The sequence below is a fragment of the Ceratotherium simum genome, chromosome 24 (assembly GCF_057802395.1).
Source record: "Ceratotherium simum simum isolate JZ-2026a chromosome 24, ASM5780239v1, whole genome shotgun sequence".
Lineage (NCBI taxonomy): Eukaryota > Metazoa > Chordata > Mammalia > Perissodactyla > Rhinocerotidae > Ceratotherium > Ceratotherium simum.
The window spans coordinates 33,213,735-33,232,761 of NC_141923.1; the positions used below are offsets into that span (position 1 = coordinate 33,213,735).

Here is a 19,027-nt window from a genome sequence, read left to right on the forward strand (position 1 = left end):
CAGCCTGGGTCCTTGAGTGAACAATGAAGAGAAGCGCCCCCTGCTGATGTATGGTGGCTATGTTGCAGGAGTGAGAGCACCTTTGTGATTTAAGGCACTCTGATTGGGGGAGTGTAGGTCTCTCCTGACTGATTCTCACGAATGATGAGCAATGTGCCCATCATCTTGTGGGGAGACCACATCCAAGTATTCAGTGCCCTTCCACCATCAAGTGTGTGAATGATCAGCGTTGCCCTGGTCTGAAGGTACCACATTCAGGATCGTGGACCATTAGCTAGAGTCAAAGCTTTGGCTAGGAAGACATCAGGTGAAGGGACCTTCACCTTGTCAAAGAGGACACCTTGTTATAGGAAAAAGAGGCGGCGCAGACAGGGGAGGGCTGAAGCTGCATTGATGAGGTGTTGGCTGGGGGACACAGAAGAGTAGAAAGAATTGGCCAGAGTGCTCGCCTAGAGCTGACAAGAGATACCTGTGTCACGTACCTAGCATAGGCATTTAGTAGGCAGTCATATAACCACAGTCATGACCTTCCCCATATCAATTCATGAAAGTCACACGAAGGGGAGTAGTGATCCAGGCCCTAGGATTGAGGGCTTGATTTAGTGGCACTGCATGAAAAAGGTCAAGTTTTGCCTCTCCCCACCTGTGCAATGGAAAAAAGCCAAATGCCACAGACCAGAAGATTAGGGTGCCTGGGAAGGTCAGCCTCCTTGGTCAGCACACCTATGTCCTTGTGGGTCATTCAGTAACTTGGCAGTAAATGGCCAGATGACCAGCCTGGCTATCTCTGGGTTTTTTCTACAAGGGGATTGGTGCTGCCAGCTTCCCATCCACCCAGATCCCCTTGGGTACCAGCGGTGAGTACCAGCCTAGAGGCCCCTCCTTTGATGGCATCATAGGACCCTAACAAGATCCCTGGCCCTGGTCATCTTTCAACATACCAACTAAAAATATCCACAGTCTTCCTCTCCCTACAGAGGCTAAGCATGACTCAGGAGACTCTCGGTGAAGGAAGAGACAGGCTGGATTTTTCACTTTTTCTTGACTGCTACTGGTAATGGTTCTCTTGTCCTTGAAGAAAGCAGAGGACGGCAGAATGGGGCTGTAGGATGGCCCTGCAGTCAAATGTGAGCCCAGACCTGCCCCCTTCCCACACCAAGCTGCTCTCTCTACTGGAGGCTAAGTCAACCCCAAGTCTCCCGATGAGGTTCTACGTGGGCAAACGCCTCCCTTATTTCTCTTCCCCAAATCCTGGAAGCCTATGATAGGCCTCTGCAAATTAGTGACTTTTAATAAGACCCTAAATTGCTCAGAGAAGAAAATGCACTCTCAGCTGAATGCAACCACCCTGGGTCTGACCTGGACAGGAGGAGAAGGCTGCCGTTCTAGCCCCTCCAGGAAGGCAGCCGGGAGTGGGCGGAGCTCCCAGCCTGCACTCAGAAAATCTGAGGGTCACTCCTGGCTCTGCTGTTTCCAGCTGGGTAGTACCCAGTGAGTCAGTGAACTCCTGAGACTGAACCCACACTCGTGAAATGGGGACAATGACACTTGTCTCACTGGGCTGTGGTATTAAATATGACAGGGCCTGTAGACACCATGGACACAGTGTCAGCCCTAGAGGAGGAGGGACCTGTGTGACCACATTCAAGGGCTTAGACCCTTTCCCAGGAAAGCTCTGCTGGGGAAAGGGCTGGGGGAGAACTTTTCAAGAGGATGATCTTCTGTTTACCTACAAAGGACAAGGAGGTAGAGTGTGGCAAAAGGAATCAGGAGGAGGTTCTCAGAGGGTGGCAAGGAGGCCATGTCCAGGGGCAGCTGTGTGTGGAGAGAGGGGGCAAAAGGAAAAGATGCTAGTAACACTCAAAAATCTACAGCCCCCATCTCTGCCACCAGTCCCCAGCTGAAGTCCTCCAGCTCTTTGAACCAGACCAGCAGCCTCGACCTAAATGTGTACCCTACAAAACTGGGGCACATATAGCATGAACCCCATTGGGGTTGGCCTCTTCTCTACAGCTGCATGCCAGCCTAGGGTCTGGTGATCTGGATTATAGCCAAAGTCCCCACTCCCACCAGACTGAGGCCATGGAATGGGCTTCCCTCCAGCCCTGCTCCCAAAGCGCTGCCAGTAACATTCCCTACATTCCAATGATGGTTTGGGGGTGGGGGGGCAGCTGTATGGGTGGAGAGAAGAGGGAGAAGTACAAAGAGGGCTCAAACATTGTAGGCGAGGACCAAGGGGGCCCGTCAATGTCCTCACAGCAAAGCATAGTGCCACCTCATGGCCACTTCTGGGTTCCCTTCTGGTCCAGCAACTTGGACTTCCCAGAATCAGAGTGAAGGGCACCTAGGCCAGGGAAAACACTTCCTTTTAGGAAATGAAGCCTTTCCATCAGAGGAAGTCACCCAAAGAAAGAGGCAACAGCCGCCAAGGTTTACTCATTTTTATTTTTTATAAAACAAGCTACAAATAGTCTCTTTCCCTCCTCACAAAGGAAAACCACACAACACAGCCTACACATACGTGAGAGAGAAGACACCTGGGGGAGATTCTGAATTTCTACAAGGAGGTGCCTTCTGTGTGTTTACATGCTTACTCCAGGCCAGAGAAGGGGCTGGGGTCTCCTGGAAGGTCCATCCAGCTCCAGTGTGCTGAGTTTTCTGGTCTAGGCTAATGGGTGAGGGCTCCTTTTCCATCTTACCATGTTGGGATGGGGCCACCAGTCACCCTGAAACAACCTCTAGGACTTTCACCAGGAGAGCAAGAACCTTCAGACCATGCCCTGAGAAGGCCAGGCTCCTCCCCACTGGGGTACTCCCCCAAGCAGGGCCTTGTGTGGGCCAATGCCTCCCAGACCCGAAACGGGATACACAGTCTGCCAAAGTGGATGCACTTATGGGAATTCTGGGACAGGATACGAGTAAACGTCACATTTCCAAGAGCAATCTGATAAGGACACCAGTCCTGGGCTACCCGCCCTCCCTCGCTGTCCCACGGCTGCTCACGGGAAGAGGCGCTAAGTGTCACTTGTTGCTGTCTGTCTGAAGGCTGTCTGAAGGCGCATGGTCACCTGGGCAGAGGAAGCCGCGTGTCTGACCCAAAGGCTGGGCTGCCCACACTGGAGCCCCAGTAAAACCGTGAAAAGCTCAGCCTGGATCTCCCCAGAGCTGGTTATTATCCCTGCACTTCTAGGGGAGGCAGAAGTGGGAGGTCCAAGAGCAATTTTGCTTCTGGGATTGGCCTCAAGCCTGGAAGCCCTTAAGAACATCTGAGGGAACAGGAAGAACCTCAGTATTGGGTTAAAAAAAATAAAACCATTTAGTTACCAACAAGGTGATCAACCCAGCTCCTCCCTCAGGCTCGTGCTAACCACTGAGGACGGCAGGGCGAGACACAGGCAAATGGAGGTGAAACCCCCCCTGCCCAGGCTGTGCTGAGAGAGCTGTCTCCGGAAGCCTCATTTGTGGGTTTGCAGGAAGAGAAGGCTTCCTACTGGCACCGCCCTCACCAGTGCAGGCTTTCTGTCCTCTTCCCTCCACTGCTTAAATATTAAACATCTGCTAAATAAAGCGCCCCACTGAGTGTCTTTTTCTTCTTTGCCTCCCCTCTCATTCTTTACACAGAGTAGATGCTAAACATGGGTGAAAATGTTTCAACTGACCTAATGTAAATCTTCTGAGGATAATGTGCTCAGTGGGTCACTGGGATGCTGGTGCCAGAGGTTCTGGGCCACCTGGGGGTCTGGATAGCAGGAACACACAGGCATGGGAGAACTGGTGTCTATGCTGGCTATTGCCCTCCCTCCAGGGGCAACTCTCATCTCTTCCCCAACCCAATCTCCCTTAAGAAGGCCAACCGCCAAGTGACTTGCCAACCTTGACAGCTATGGCATGAGGCGGTTCCCTCCTCCCACCAGAAAAGAACAGATGGAGTCTGCAATATAATCACAGGGCTCTCATCTATATGCACACAGGGGTCAGTCTCCAAACGGAATCCAGGTGGGCTGGGGACAGAGTCCTGGGTTCTAGAAAGCTGGGCTGTGTGCCCAGAACCCCCACAACCCCCAGGAGGGAGAGGGAGGGGAATTAACAAACAGCAATGCCAACGCCTGTACAAAAGAACTATACAATTTACATATATATTTATATACAGTATATAAATCTCTTTCTTCTCAGTCCCAACAACACCCTCCCCCCCAAAAAACCTAAAAGTTGTCAGTAGCAGATCCAAAAACTTACAATAAGAGAGAGAATAACCAGTCTTTCTTCCCTTTCCTTTTCCCACTGTGGTATTAGATAATGGTGTTTTAAAATGAAACCAAAAAGAAAACACACAAATGCGAGTTATTAAAAGTGCAAACATGGTGGGCACCACTTATGTTACATGGCGTGTGGCTGGGCCGTGGGCAACGTCAAGGGTTAGGTGTCTGGTGATCCATCTTGCTTCCCTGGTCTCTCCACCTGCCCTTTGCTTTTCTGCTCCTTAGATGAGGCGTCCTACTGAGAAGAGGAGGGATAAGCAAGAGGAAGTTAGAGTTGGGTTTATGAGAAATCCAACTACATGTATCAATTTCCTCACAAGAGCAGCCTTTTCCACCTGCTGTTAGATATGGGGCTGGGTGGGACACAGGTAGCCTAGAATTGCAGATAGGCCCATGTTTTACCAGCCCATCCTTTGCCACCACGAGCCATCACAGTGGCAACTGAAATAAGTTTGGCATTCCAGAGAGAGCTAGGCTTTGCCTCGTAAGCATAGTCAGGGGTGTGCACTCTGTACAAACCATATTCCTCGATGCCAGCCTTTCTCCCTGGGGCTGGGGCAGAAGTGGCAGGTGCTTGTTTATAGGTGAGGATGGCAGGATCCTTGTAGCACTAACCAATCTTTCTCTTGTGTCCTTAGCAAAAAAATTGAAAAATGGGATCCCAAGTATCTTGGCCAATCCCTCACTCCTGCTGCACTACCAAAGCTGCATTAGGGGACCCATCAAGGGGACCCCAGAAAGCAGGGAACGTACTGAATGGGTTTGTGACTGTTTGTTTTCCCCGGGGGGACGCTGCCAAGACTGCCACCTGCAACAAATAGGAACATTTGACACTCGAGTGGCCTTGACCCAGAGAACTGGGAGAGCTTCTTCTATACCTGGGTCCCTATCCTTTCTAACCCCCAGAATGAAGAGTGGGCTTGGGAAAGAGCCAGAGGTTGTGTGGCCATGCTTCCTGTTCTGTGGGCGTCGGTGGCCCTGTTCTGCTTGGGTGAACCCATTGCTGGCCAACACCTTTAAACAAAGTCCGTTTTCAATAAGGCCAGGTCCCCACCAGGGTGCCTTTTTGTTTTTTGGTTTTTTGTGTGTGACCAGCCCTGAGCTAACATCCATGTCAATCCTCCTCTTTTTTGCTGAGAAAGACTGGCTCTGGGCTAACATCCATGCCCATGTTCCTCTACTTTATATGGGACGCCGCCACAGCATGGCTTGACAAGTGGTGCGTCGGTGCGCGCCCGGGATCCGAACCCGGGCCACCAGCAGTGGAGCACGAGCACTTAACCGCTATGCCACGGGGCCGGCCCCCAGGGTGCCTCTTTGGAATCCCCTCAGCTATTAGCTGAGAAGGGCTTTGGTGCTGATGGAATTTGCATAACCTTCGTGGGTCCTGCTTCTCCAAGTCACAGAATGGCGGAAGTGGAAGGAATTTTAGCAATCATCTGGTCCAGCCCCTTCACTTAAGAAATCTGGAAACCAAGGCTCAGAGCAGTTGAGTGACTTAACCAAGGTCCAGGGCTTGTTCTGCTAACACACTCTGCCCTACAGCGTGCTGATCAATTTTGGAAGCTTCTGCAGGGCCCAGGTCTCCTAAACGAGGAGCGGGGAGCTGAGAGGCAAGCACACCAAGAGCTAGGCCAGCTCCGCATGACCCCTGGAGGCTGTGTGACTTCGTGCAAGCCCCTGAACTCCTCTGGGTTGGTCTATAGAACAGGAATCAGGACCACAGCTGTGCTGCTTCTGCTCTGCCTCTCTCACAGGATTGCTTTGAGGATTGGCTGAATTCGTGGAGGTGGAGAAAGGGCTTCGAGGAGCAGAAAGTGCTGCGGGAATCCACACCCACCCATTGGTCACATGAACCCACAGCTCAACGTCTCCCCAGTTATGCTAACATCCCTTAAGACCTGAGAAAGAGAGACAGAACACAAGGTGGTGGTGCGGCACAGGGTAGATATTGGTATATCCAATTTTATGGATGAGGAAACAAACTGGGAAAGACAATGACAGGCACAAGGCAGGCAGGTGGGAAGTGGCAGAGCCAGGGTGCCTGGCTCCAAATTCCATCCTTCACCTGCTCCATCAGCAGCTGCCTCTCTCAGTGGTGAGCGGAAAGATCTACACACATGAAAAGGGCCGACCGCCGGCCTGCCCACCATACCGAGACTTGGAGTGTACATGTACAGCAGTGGTAACCAGCTCTCAATCGTGAAGGCCACTGCTCTGATCCTTTTCCCTAAGTCACGTCACTTAATCCTCATAGCAACTGTGTATGATAATTATAAAAGGATAAGATCATCCCCATCTTATGATAATGAAACTGAAGCTTGGAGATGGCATAACTTTTATGTGGTGAAGCAAACTCAGACCCGGCTATCTGCTGCCAGAACCATGCTTTTAACCACCAAGGAAGGCAGGGGGGAGGGAAAGCCTGAACCCAGGGTAGGGGGCATTCTCGGGCATTTCAAAGGAAGAGCTGGCATTTTTTTTTAAATGGAGGAACCATTCTCCAGCCTGCCTGCCTCACAGGATGGTGACAATAATCCAGATGAAAGTGCTTTATAAACTGGTAAGGACTAGTTAAGAAAGAGGCTCAGCCCTCAGAATGTCTGGCCTTTTCATGCTGTGCAGAAAATTCAGCTTGCCAGGGAGGAGCTGGTTGGTAAAAATACCTGTGTTCATGAGGCATTTCCAAAAAATTCCATCCCTCAGACCCAAAGCTACATACACGTCCAAATTCCATATCCTCCCCCTACCGGCTCCCATCCCCCTATCTGGCATGCAAGCCCCTCTCAGCCCACCAGAGGGCACCGCATGATACCAGATGACCAACGCCTCGGCTCCATTCCCTACAAACCACCTACCCAAGTGGCTTCTCTGCCGCTCCCCAGAGTAGAGGGACTGAGGGAAGCCGCCTGAGTCCGCGGGTGTGTTCCTCTACTACTACTAACTTCTTTTGTACTTTCACCATGAACCAGGTACTGGGCTAAGTTCTTCACACACACCATCTTGTTAAATCTTCACACCAAATCTGTGAGGTGGATACTATCATCTCCATTTTGCAGATGAAGAAACTGAGGCTCAGAGAGCCTAGGTAACTTGACAAAGATTACAGAGCTGGTAAGTGGCAGAGCTGGATGCTTCCTTCAGGTCCTGTGCATCAGCCGGGATGAGCAGACACCTGGTGCCTGGCAAGTCTTCAGGGGAAGGCTAGGAAGCCTCCCTGAGCTCTGTGGACCCAAGATCACCACACTGAGCCTCCCCTTGGCCACAGTGTGCTGTGTAGACCAGAGCTACCAGCACAGGAAGGGGACCGAGGGCAGAGTCACTACAGACCTCTATGATTCCATCCCCACTGAGCCCAGAAGCGCTGGGGTAGGCCTGGGTGGTCTCTTTCCAATATTGGCCCTCTACCTGTGCTGAGAAATGAGCACAGATTCCAAGTTTGTCAAAGTGTGATGTCACCACAAGGGGCAACCCCCTCATCTATACATTCAATCATTTGACAAGGATCTAATGGATCCTAGGTGCCAGATACTGTGCTAGAGGTTAGAATTGAGAAGACACAGTCCTGGCTTCAAGGGAGAATCAGAAAAGTAAGTTGCAATAGAGTGTGATAAGTGCTACTGACAGAGGCAATAATCTTATGAAGAAGAATAGTAATATTGAACTTCTATTGAGTTCTTTCAATGTCTCAGGCACTATGATAGGTACTTTCACTCACTGTCCCATTTAATCAGCACAATAGCCCTATAAGGTAGATACTATGGTTATTCCAATTTTACGGATGAAGAAACTGAAATCCAGAATGGTTGAGTGGAAGAGCTAGTCTGTGGCAGAGGCAGGGTTTGAACCATGACATTGCACTGTGACCTATGGGAACACAGAGAAGCATCATCAGACAGGAGTGCCCAGAGTGATGGGGTCACTCACCCAGGGTCACATACCCCAGAATCAGGACCAGAACCCAGTGATGGAGGGGGCACAGCCTGAGACTGGGTACCTGGTGGTAACTCAGCCACTTCCCATGCTACCCTTTGGGTTTACACTGTCAATCAAGGGTTAGAACAAGGAGAAGCCCTTATGTCTTCTCCCTAGGCAAACTCAGCTTGTCCAAAACTCCCATTTAAAATTAGAATTCAGATAGGATTATTCCATTCCATTTCAAATGCCAGCATCACACAAAGTGGTACCTTCATCCCAGAGCCTTCACCAGCCCACAGACTCTCTCATCTTTCGGGTGCATCCAACTTGACATGTCCAACCATACTCGTCATCTTCCTCCATCCCCCTACACCTACTCTGCTCTTCCTTCCATGTTGCCATCTCAGTGGCTGCCCACCCTCCAGTTGCCCAAACCAACCTTCATCCCTATCTCCACTCAACCACCAAGTCCTGCAGTTTTACTTTCTATGCATCTCAAATCCACCTACCTCTTTTTACCTCCACTGTGTTTTTCAGAACTTGGGCTTCCATCATATCCTGCCTGGACTATGCCTGGGGACTCTGCTTTACTCATCTCCAATCCATTTCGCACACTGCGGCCAGAATAATTTTTATAAGCAAAATTGATCCTATTCTTTCTTTCACTGAACCTCTTCAACAGCTTTCCACTGCCCTTATAAAGTCGAAAATCTTTCACCTCACCTCCTGCCACCTCCCCTCTCCTGCCAGCTTCAGATTTGGCAGTTCCTCTAAATCACACTAACATCTTCTAGTTCCTCTAAAACTGTTTCCTCACGTCTACATCTTCCCTCCTCATTTGCCTCAGCTTAGAACACTCTTCCCTCCCCTGACCTCTCTCTTGGCCATCTTCTTGGGCATGTGACCCTGGGTGAGTGACCCCATCACTCTGGGCCCTCCTGGCTGTGAGGATGTCTGTGTTCCCACAGGACACAGCGCAATGTCATTGTTCAAACCCTGCCTCTGCCGCACCATTCCTCAGGTATGGGTTTAGACCACAGGTTGGCAAACTTACCTGTAAAGGACTAGAAAGTAAATATTTTAGGCTTTGTGGGCCATGTACAGTCTCTGTCATATATTCTTCTTTTTTGAAAACTACATCCTTTTAAAAATACAAAAACCATTCTTAGCTCACAGGCCAAACAAAAACAGGCCATGGACTAGATTGGGCCCACGGGCCATGGTTTGCTGACATCGCATCCTTCACGAAGTTTTCCAAGGCTGTCTGCCCTGAGCTGATTTAGATGCCCTCCATATGCTCCTACAATACTCTGCGCTTGCTCCACTGTGATGGAGACGATTAGGTGTTCACCAGGATCCATGCTCTCCCCCTCTTCCTGGGTGCCCAGCCTTCCTTACTGTTGGGTGTGGTCTGGTGACTGAGTTCCAGCCAGTGAAATATGAGAGGTAATGTGTGTCACTTCCAGGACTGGCCCATAGAACCCACCCCCCCCATGCACTGCTCCATGCTTTACTCCATCTGGCTGGCTGGGGTTGGAGATGACCCCCAGGGTGACCTTGGAAGCCACATAATGAAGATGGCAGAGTGATTCTCAGCCTGGATCTCAGAGTGAGTGCATGGAGCAATCCCCATTCCTACTCCTTTCCCTACACACACAAACACACACACACACACACACACACACACACACACACACACACACCCCATGCTGAATTATCACATGGGCAAGACAAAAAAAATTCCTCTGTGTTGAGCCAATACACGTGTGGGTCTACTTGTCACTGCAGCCTGGGCTATCCTCATACACTCTCATAGCACTTATCACAATGTATGTAAATACTTTAATATCTGTCTCCTGAATAGGCAGATATTAAAGGGACCTTATCTGTAAATTCCTCCTCTGTGTCAGGCAGCCAGCATGAAGCATAGCACACTCCCAGTAAATACTTGAATAAATGAGTACCTGGGATCTCATCTGCTGGGGGAGCCCTCAGTCCCTGTGCCCGGGTGGGGCAAGCACTGGAAGGGCAGGAGCACAGGGGCGAGCACTCACCTTCTTTGCTAACACCCAGGCAGCCCTTCAGCTCGGGCAGTGAGATGACCTTGTCCTTGTTCAGGTCACAGTAGTCAGTGAAACGCCGGGCACATTTCTTGGGCTTGGCTTTCTTCTTCACGTAGCGCTTGAAAGGCTTCATCTCTCGCTTGTTAATGTCGCTGCTGCTGTTGGTGTCCAGCTGGCTGAAGTACCAGTGCACCACTCGCTCCTCCAGGGTGTGGCTGGGGTCTGGCTCCGAGAACCTGGGCCACAGGCAGACACCCCCACCCCAGAGAACACTGCTCAGGATCCTGGAGGAACCATCAGCCCCACCACGATTCACTCCTTTACAGATGCCAGGGTACTCATGCAGGGCTGCCGGCAGCCAGGTAGAAATGGCTCCTCCAAGCCAAAGACCTCCCAGACCCACTCAGCCTGCAACAGAATCAAGCCACCCTCTCCAACTTGAGCCTCAAGACTGAATGATTCATTTCTCTGGGGTCCCCCAGTGGGTCACCCTTACTACATGAACCTGCCTCACCCTCTACCATAGCCAGGAATGTTCTTGTACAAGACAGGTGCTCAAGACATACTGGCTGTATTTAATTCACTTGAGAAAACCACAACTAGGATCCAAATTGTCCTCCTGGCCTCGTGTTCACTGCCAGACAAGCTGCTCCTCACACATGAACATGTACACTCAAGTGAACGTGACTATGGGAAAGGGTACTCTGAGCCCGCGCCACACCCAGCACCAGGTCAGGTCCTGGGAGGGCTTCCAAAGTGGGAGACATAGCCCCTGGCCTCAAGCTGCTCACTGTCTCAGTGAGACACAGCCAAAAATGTGAAACCAGGCAGTGACAAATCAATGTAAAGAGTGATGTTCCCATGGTCCGTCACTCTCGGGTATCCAGTGCAGTAGGATTCAGAGAAAAAGGCAATTGGGTCAACTGGGAAATTGGGACGAACAGAGGTTCTAAAACTGGCAAGTCTCAGACCTACTAGGGGTGAGCTCTCTACACAGAGGTTTTAAGTCAGGAGGTCTGGGATGGGCCCAGGAAGCCACATGTTAACTAGAACCCCGGGATTCTGCTGAGAAACACTGGACTACAGTAACCAAGAGAGCTTCCTGGTGTCGAGATGCATTGTAATGACCACGTCTAACACAGCCCATGTGTATGTGGTGACCATACAGTGACAATGTCTACACGTGCAACTGTACACATGGCCTACCCATCCATTTTATTTACTTATTTACTCACTCATTTACTTACCACATCTTTTCCCAAAAAGGATTCAGGGAGCTAGCTAATATTCAAAACATTTACAGCCAATGATGGGTCTAGTCCAGAGGGGGTGACTGGGGTCTGACCAGAACAGAGCCACAGGAATGCTGTGGCTCCTGCTCCCGGGGCTTGGCAGGTGGTCCAGGCTTCTGTGTTCAAATTCCTGCGTACCTTCCCTTGGTAGGGGGAATAAGACTGAGGTTGGAAGTTTCATACATTCATATACCTAGCCTGCAGGGCACTGGGACCAACCACATGAGCACCATGGGTCAGAAGTGGGGGCAGAGTGGCTCACTGTTCCACAGGGATCCTACACCAGGGGTTCAGGGGCTGCCGGCACATTCTGGAGCTGTACCTGGCAAGAAAAATATTCAAGGCACTTGCCAATGTCTTGGGGTTCTTCTCTGGGGTTTGCCAAGTTTTCCAGAAGGGTGGGGACCATTCATGACCCCTCCCTTATGAAGAAGCCAGCAAACTCCCTCCCTTTCCCATCCCCAAATGACTTTATTGTTTAGGAAAAAAGGAGTTGCATTACCAAAAAAAGCCAGGCATCCCTGGGCTAAACACCCATTCCTAATTAAGTGGATTGCAGTCTTGGGCAGGCCCCCTGCGGCACCCAGGACTGTTTCCAAGAGAGCACAATTAGTAGATCTGCCAGTGGGACCTCATCCTGACAGCTTTACCGCAGGGAGTACCTGGGGAAGGTGTGAGGGACTGGCTGCCTCTGGCTCTTTGGGAATCTGCTTAGTCTGCCATGCAAACTGGGTTGGGGAGGTCTTTGTGACAAGCATGGAGCCATTCACTGTGGAGCTTAGCTTTTTGTCTCTGCTAGTACATGGTATTTCCTCTACGTTAGCTGCGTCATTCACTCTCAAGCCTGCTCTGCGGGGTATACCAGGTGGCAGCAGACAATCTCTATCAGGATGCTCAAGGCGCAGGAGGAAGGGTGGCCAGCTCCCTGTAGGAGTGCTCTTCTGCCTCTGCCTTCCCCTGAATGCGAGGGAGGACCTAGGCTGTGAGGCTGTGGAGGAGAGCCAGGAGGAGCCCCAAGAGAGGTGTTCCAGCTATTCCCACCAGAGGCTTAAGGGGGCCAGGGAGGCCCCTCCGCCAGGGGACCATGGGAGTCCCAGGGGAAGGCAGCTCCTCATTTAACCTTTAGGCTCAGTATAGCGTAATGTCTACCTAGACGCTGGAATAATAAAGCCTCAGTCGCTGAGACGGGAAGGGATGAGGTCATCCCATCCACACGCCTTGCCAGGGAAGGCTCGCTGCCTCCAACATGTGTTCCTGGGGCTCCCGCCTGTCCAGTTCTCAGCAACTCCATTGAGGGAGCTCCCTGCACCTTCCTTAGTGCTGGTTCGAAGCACGAAGCAGCTCTTCTCCCCACTTTCTGGCCTCTAAGAGTTTCCTCCCATGCCAGAGAGGGACTGCCATTTGGCTCCTACTCCCTTTCCCCTCCCTTTCTTCTGACTCTCCCTTCCCGTCCTGTCTCTCTTGTCCAGACAACCATTCTCCTGCCCTCCTCACTCCCAGCAGGACCTCACAGCCCAGAGCAGCCACGACTACTGATTGCTGGCCTTCCATCCTCCTCCTCCTAACCTGGAGGCTCCAAGGACACTTCCCCAGGAGAGGTCCTCCAAGACCCCTCCAAGCAGTGCCTCTGGCTCCTTATAACACTGCCACAATCCACAGCCCGCCCTGTGGAGCCTGAGGGTCCTGCTTCTTCCCTCCCTTCTCCCCAGCTAGTGTGAGGTTCTCTGCTCTGAACTCCTTTGACCTCCAGAAACCCACACCCCAATAACAGAGCACAGTTCTACATGTGAAGTTGGCAGTGCTACGGGCCTACTTTGGAACCCAACACTTTGTCTAGGCCAAGCTCCAAGTGCATTTAAAGCAAGAATTTCTTAGCTTTGGGAGATCATGGACCCTTCTGAGAACCTAAACAAGCTATAGTCCCTCTCTCTGGAAAAATGCACATCCACATAGAACTCTGCAGATTTTAGGGGTTTAATGGATTCCCTAAACCTCATCCAGGGTCCACGGACTCAGGTGAAGAACCCGTGGTCTAGAGAGAAGAAGACTCCAGCCACGGCCACAGAAGAATATTTAAGCATGAACCTTCTAGAAGAAGATGGAGTTAAGACAAAAGACAGTAAAGGGAGGGGTTTGGGAGTAGTTTCCATATTTCCAACGAAACATAATAGAAAAAAGAAACTCCTGAAGGCATCTGGTTTAAAACTCTGTAAATCAGGTTTCTGGCTTGGCAACCACCTTAAGTCTCAGACCTACCGAGCTTCACACAAGGTCTAGTTAAGACAGATCTATCAGGAGTCCTGGTTTAGCCAAACCAGCAGTGGCCATGTGTCAAAGCAGACACAAGAGGCCTCTGTTAACTAAGGAAAACCTAAGATTTTCCCAGGGGAGCACTGGACGGGGTAAGGCAGGAGGGCTGACCCCAGAGTTCTAAGGAACCTCTCAAGCAGTCTTTGCTGGAGTCCTTTCCATCAGAGTTAGACTCCCCACAATTTACCCCAATCTCAAAGCCATACCCCACTGATCCCCCCAGCTCTTGCAGCTTTCTAGAAGTATCCTTTAAAAACATTGGTAACTTGCACTCCCCGGTCTAGGTTTACACTGGCATCAAACTTCAAACCTCTCTCTCCCACGAACCCCCACTGGAGATGAGGGCTGCTGGCATTCAAAGCTGCTCATCAGGCAAGGACTGGGGACCCTACATGAGAGGGTGCAGTGGGTCCTTAAGACCACCTGACAGTGATTGGCTGGTCCATGCGATGGGCCTCCCTACAGGTAAAGTTCCACTTCTACTAAAAGGGCTCATTGGGTGAGTAGAGCATCCAAGTTTCCTTGGATATGGTATGAAAAGTCACACCCAAATGATACCAAATTCCAGATTCTGGAAGACCATGGTTCAGTAAAATGCCGTGTCTGTCCTGCCTCTGGGCTGTTTTGGTGGCTGTCCTATTGACTCCTGCCTCCAGGGATGAGGAAACCCACTAGAGCCAGGTCCCTCCCTGGACTGGCCCCTGAGTCTTCTCCCACATCAAGAGGTGGCAGGTGCTGCCCTTCTCCTACAGCACTTTCAGTTTTGCTTCTGCAGCCTCAGCTCTGCCGGGCTTGGCTGCAATGCACAGTTGGAAAGCCAGCCCCATTTACCACAAGGAAACTTGCTTTGGCCAAGACCTTGGGCCCAGTTTTGCTGTCCCAAGCAGTTTTAAAGAAGGTGAGGTGGGAAGGCCTGGAAGTACTAGCCAAGCCAAGCAGACCAACTGAGCCCCATCTGGAGTTGGGTCCAGGCCCCACCAGCTGTGCAGGCGGGTGGGGCTGGGAAATGCCAAGTCAGCCACATTCCAGCCTTGTCCATGCAAGGCCATCAACAAGTAACCACACTGGGCAGGAAGGAGGAAGCCACAATACAGACAGTCTCTCCTTGGGGGACCATGTCAGGGGCCAGGAGGCTCACACAGTCCATCCCACCTCCCCTCAAAGTTGACTTTCTCTAGTGCCAGGTAGAAAATGAGAAGACTCTGCCAGCAAGGGTCTCAGAACTCTTCCCTTGGGACTGATAAATGCTAATGGGTGCCATGGGAGGACTGATCTATGGGGGAGCTCTGCCTCCTGGAGCCCTGGTGGGAAGGACCAAGAGGTAATTCAATCATCCGACAAACCTTCATTGAGAATGGCTACTATCCAATGATACTTGCAGGCCATCCCCTCCCATGCACTAGCCACAGATGTTTCCACAGACACTCCATTCTACTTGCCCAATGTTTTAGATTTGGGTCACACTGCTTTTCCCCTCTAAATCAGGCTAGATGGCCAGAAAAGGAAGTAGGCATCTCCCTCTCTTCCCCTCCCTGCATCTAACAAGTCTTCCAATCCTATTGATTTCATGACTAAGGCTTCAATAAACCATCCTTCCCCTGTAGCTTTAGTCCATCTCTCCTCACCTTTCACCCTGGCGACTGCTGTAACCTTCTGCCCCGTCTTGTTCCCCTCCCATCCAGCTTCCATAAGGCCATCAGGATGATTCTTCAAAAATGCCCATCTAATCATGTGGCTTCCTGCTGCCCTCTTTGGCATGAATCACAAGGCCCAGCATGATCTGGGCTTTGCCCAACTCCACAGCCTCATCTTTTGCCTGTCCACAGCCTAATTCCCTAATTTAAACCGTACTTCTTACAATTCTTTCCACAGGCCCTACCTCGTTCACACCTCACTACTCCTAGGGATCCTCTGCTGAGATGTCCTCACCTCTGGTCCTTCTAGGTCAGGGCATTTTCCCACTCGTAAGCAAAGATGTCGCTCAAATGTCACCTCCTATGCACAGCCTTCCCTCACATGCCCTCCATCCCCTGAGTCCCTGCAGCACTTCATCTGCCTCTATCATCACACTGATTTTATAGTGTGATCACAGGATTACATATCTCTTCTTCCAGACCAGAAACCATGTCCTTGTCCCCGTATGTCCCCAGAACTCGGCACAAAGCTTATACCAGAGGAGAGTGGAGATATAAGAGTTTGTGCAAAGCCAAAATCCATGCCTGACAGGCGGTAGATCAGGGGAAAACATCCTTTTCTGCACTGCCCAGACATCCTCCCTGTCCTTTCTTCCCCGTGTCCCTGAGTGGGACTATTTCTCACTGGCCTCAGCTGACGTCCAGTCTTAATTGCCAGACCCTGAGGGGATGCAGGAAAGATCAGCTGTGGCTTCCTTGACCTCGTGCCTGCAACTCGAACTCTGCCTGAATTCAGAGCCAAGGCCCAAACCCAGGAAGCCCGGATTCCCTAACTCTCTTCATCAGCTCTGCTCCAGATGGGCTGTCCAACCCCTAGCTGCCCTGTGCCTTCACTCTTCCATCGTAGAGAAGGAGTGACTGGCCAGGGTCTGTCCACATGGTGCCCCAAGTCCCTCGGGTCCAGCCAGGGAGCTGTAGGGCCCTGGTGACAAAGAAGCACCATGGTGAACTTGACATCTGGATTTGGCCTCATATTTAGTCTTGCAGTAGTTGGTGGACCCTCTGATGTGTGTCAAGATAAAGATGCTTTATCGTGACATCCCTCTCTGTATCAGCCAGGGATCTACCCATCCATCTACTCATCCTTCTAGCTTTTTATTCATTTAACAAATACTTATTGAGCACCCACTGTGTGCCACTCTATTCTGAGTTCGGGGAACACAGCAAGGAAGAAGGCAGAAAATACTCCTTTTCTCAGGGAACTTAAATTTTCACTGGGTGGGGTGAGACAGACAAGAAATAAATCAGGCTGAGAATTAAAGAGGTGTCGTGATGGAGGGTGACTGGGGAGCTCCTTTGGAGTGCATGGTGTCTGAGAAGGTGACATTTACATGGTCAAGCAGGGGCCAGTCACAGGCAGATGGGGGAATCATGGTGCTTCTTTGTCACCAGGGCCCTATAGCTCCAGGCTGAAGGAGCAGCTGGCATGGAGGCCCTGGGACAGGCAAGAGCTTGGCCTGTTTGAGGAGCTGAGGAGGACTAGCAGCTGGAACATAATGATGGGAGAGGGAGGAATCAGAGAGGAGGGCCAGAGGCCAGCAAGACCATCCTGCAGGGCCAGCTGAGAGGTAGGGCTTACTCTAAATACAATGGGAAGATCTGGGAGGTCTTTAAACCCAGTAAAACTAGTAACCCTGGCCAACTACCTCCCTGTATAGCTGCTTCTCTCTCTTCCTGCTTCCTCCCACCCCCTTCCTTGATTTCTAACCTATGTCTTGGGTTCATTTTGTCTGTCTTATGATTACAAGTCCAGCCTCAGGGTAACACAACTACCAAATGCAGTTCAAACCTTTCATTCTCATTAAAACCAACCACAGTCAAGCTAACATGAGCTTAAAATGAAAAACATGTTTAGGAAAGAATATTTTTTTAAACTTCTCCCAACTCTACATTATACCTAAAAGAGAGGCTTTTTTTGGAAGAAAAAATCCCTTCCCTAAGGACACACTGGTATTAAAAACTTCTTGGTTTTTATTTTCTGTGAAAATCCCATCAGCCTGCGATTCAAGGGCAAGGTGTCTATCTGACTGCCCCTGGCAGCGGGGCCCACCTGTGCTCTCGGCCCAGTGGCCCATTACCTGCTGGCAGGACTCAGCCGGGTTGGCGCCCTCGGCCTGCCTGGAGTGGTGGCCCCCCGGTGCTCGAGGGCTGGGCTCCCGTGCAAGCACGTGGGACGGAGCTGGAAGTCTTGTCTCCTGAGGACTGAAGTGCCAGGCAGGCCCCTGAGCCAGTGGTCAGAGCCAGCAGCCCTCGGGCAGTTGTGGGCAGGAAGCACCCAGACCTGGAATTTTTAAGTCCACGTCCCCTCCTCTTTTCCTTTTTCCCCTCTCTTCTAATAAACATAAATTTCTCATATCCATTTTTGCATGAAACAGGAATTTTTTTTATTCTAAGTATAAACAACATAAAGGCACATCATACTGAATATTTCAAAATCCCCCCCACTTCTTGGAGATAGGGACACAGCCCTCTCTATGTAGGAGCACCACGGGCGTCTCCGAGCAGCTCCCGTCTGCGGCCTGTCAGACCCTGTCTCCATGTCCTCAGACATAGTGCTGTGCTCCTCCTCGGAGAGGCCTGGCCCCCACCCACAGGTGAGCAAAAACAGAGCCAGGGCCAGAAGCCAGCCTCAGGGCTCACAGGACCATGGGGGTGCTGAGAGCAGGTGCCCGGACAAGCAGTTTCCAAGAGTGGCAACCACGAGGCAGCCACTGCACGCACTTGGATGCAACATAAAATTGGGTTTTCAGGATGGCTGCCTCTTCCACCTCAGGACACAGAACCACCGGCAGCTGTGCTTGGAGTCCTGGTTCCCTACCCTGGATACACACCCTGTGGTCCTGCTGAGCACCCCCAGGGCGGCCATGCTTGGGCCCTTCTACAGGCCTGGGAGCCTGGGCCTGTCATCGTGGTGGCACTCTTCGCCTTGTTGATGTCAGCTCTTCCTCCAGGCAGATGCAGGGGACTAGCCCCCTCCTTGGTGAGCCACATAAGCTCAGAGGCAGGCTGCTCATCCCCGCCAACCACATGGTACTTCCTCCGCTGCTCTAGGAGCCTGAACACCCCCGACCACAGTGCCCCTGCTGTGCCTCCCCGCCTGGCTTCATAATGGGAAGCACATCTCACAGGCCCTTTGGGACCTGGTTCCTGCCTGCCTCTTCTGTCTCATCTATTACCACTCTTATCTCCTCCTCCTCCTCATCCACCCCACGCACCCCAGCCCAGCCATTGAACTATGGACATGCACTTTCTCGAAGTCATAATATTCTTTCCTTTTTCCTGGAATGGCTTTCCTTCTTTTACTGGCTAAGTCTTACCTAGCCTTCAAAACTCAGTTCAGTTATCACCTTCTCCAGGCAGCCTTCTCTCACTCCTCCAGACTAAGTTAGCAAACCCTTCTCTCTTTTTCTATCTCTGTTCTAGCACCTAGCATACAGTGTGTAAGTATCTGTCTGCAGCCTAGTATCCCCACTAGGCTGCATTCTTTGAAG

General features: G+C 51.2%; 1 protein-coding gene across 3 annotated transcripts in view; it reads right to left on the minus strand.

The window, feature by feature from the left end:
* Positions 1-2,426: 2,426 nt before the first annotated feature.
* SMOC1 (SPARC related modular calcium binding 1) overlaps positions 2,427-19,027 on the minus strand; it is a 146,616-nt gene continuing 130,015 nt past the window's right edge. For 2 of the 3 annotated variants that reach the window (XM_087448315.1, XM_087448317.1), the window contains exons 11-12: positions 10,232-10,476; positions 2,427-4,497 (exon numbers count right to left, since the gene is read on the minus strand). In XM_087448315.1, coding sequence (XP_087304441.1) covers positions 4,481-4,497; positions 10,232-10,476 — 262 coding nt within the window. In that variant the 3' untranslated portion in view covers positions 2,427-4,480. The remainder of the gene's footprint in view (positions 4,498-10,231; positions 10,477-19,027) is intronic. The other variant, XM_014784340.2, reaches the window with a different exon arrangement.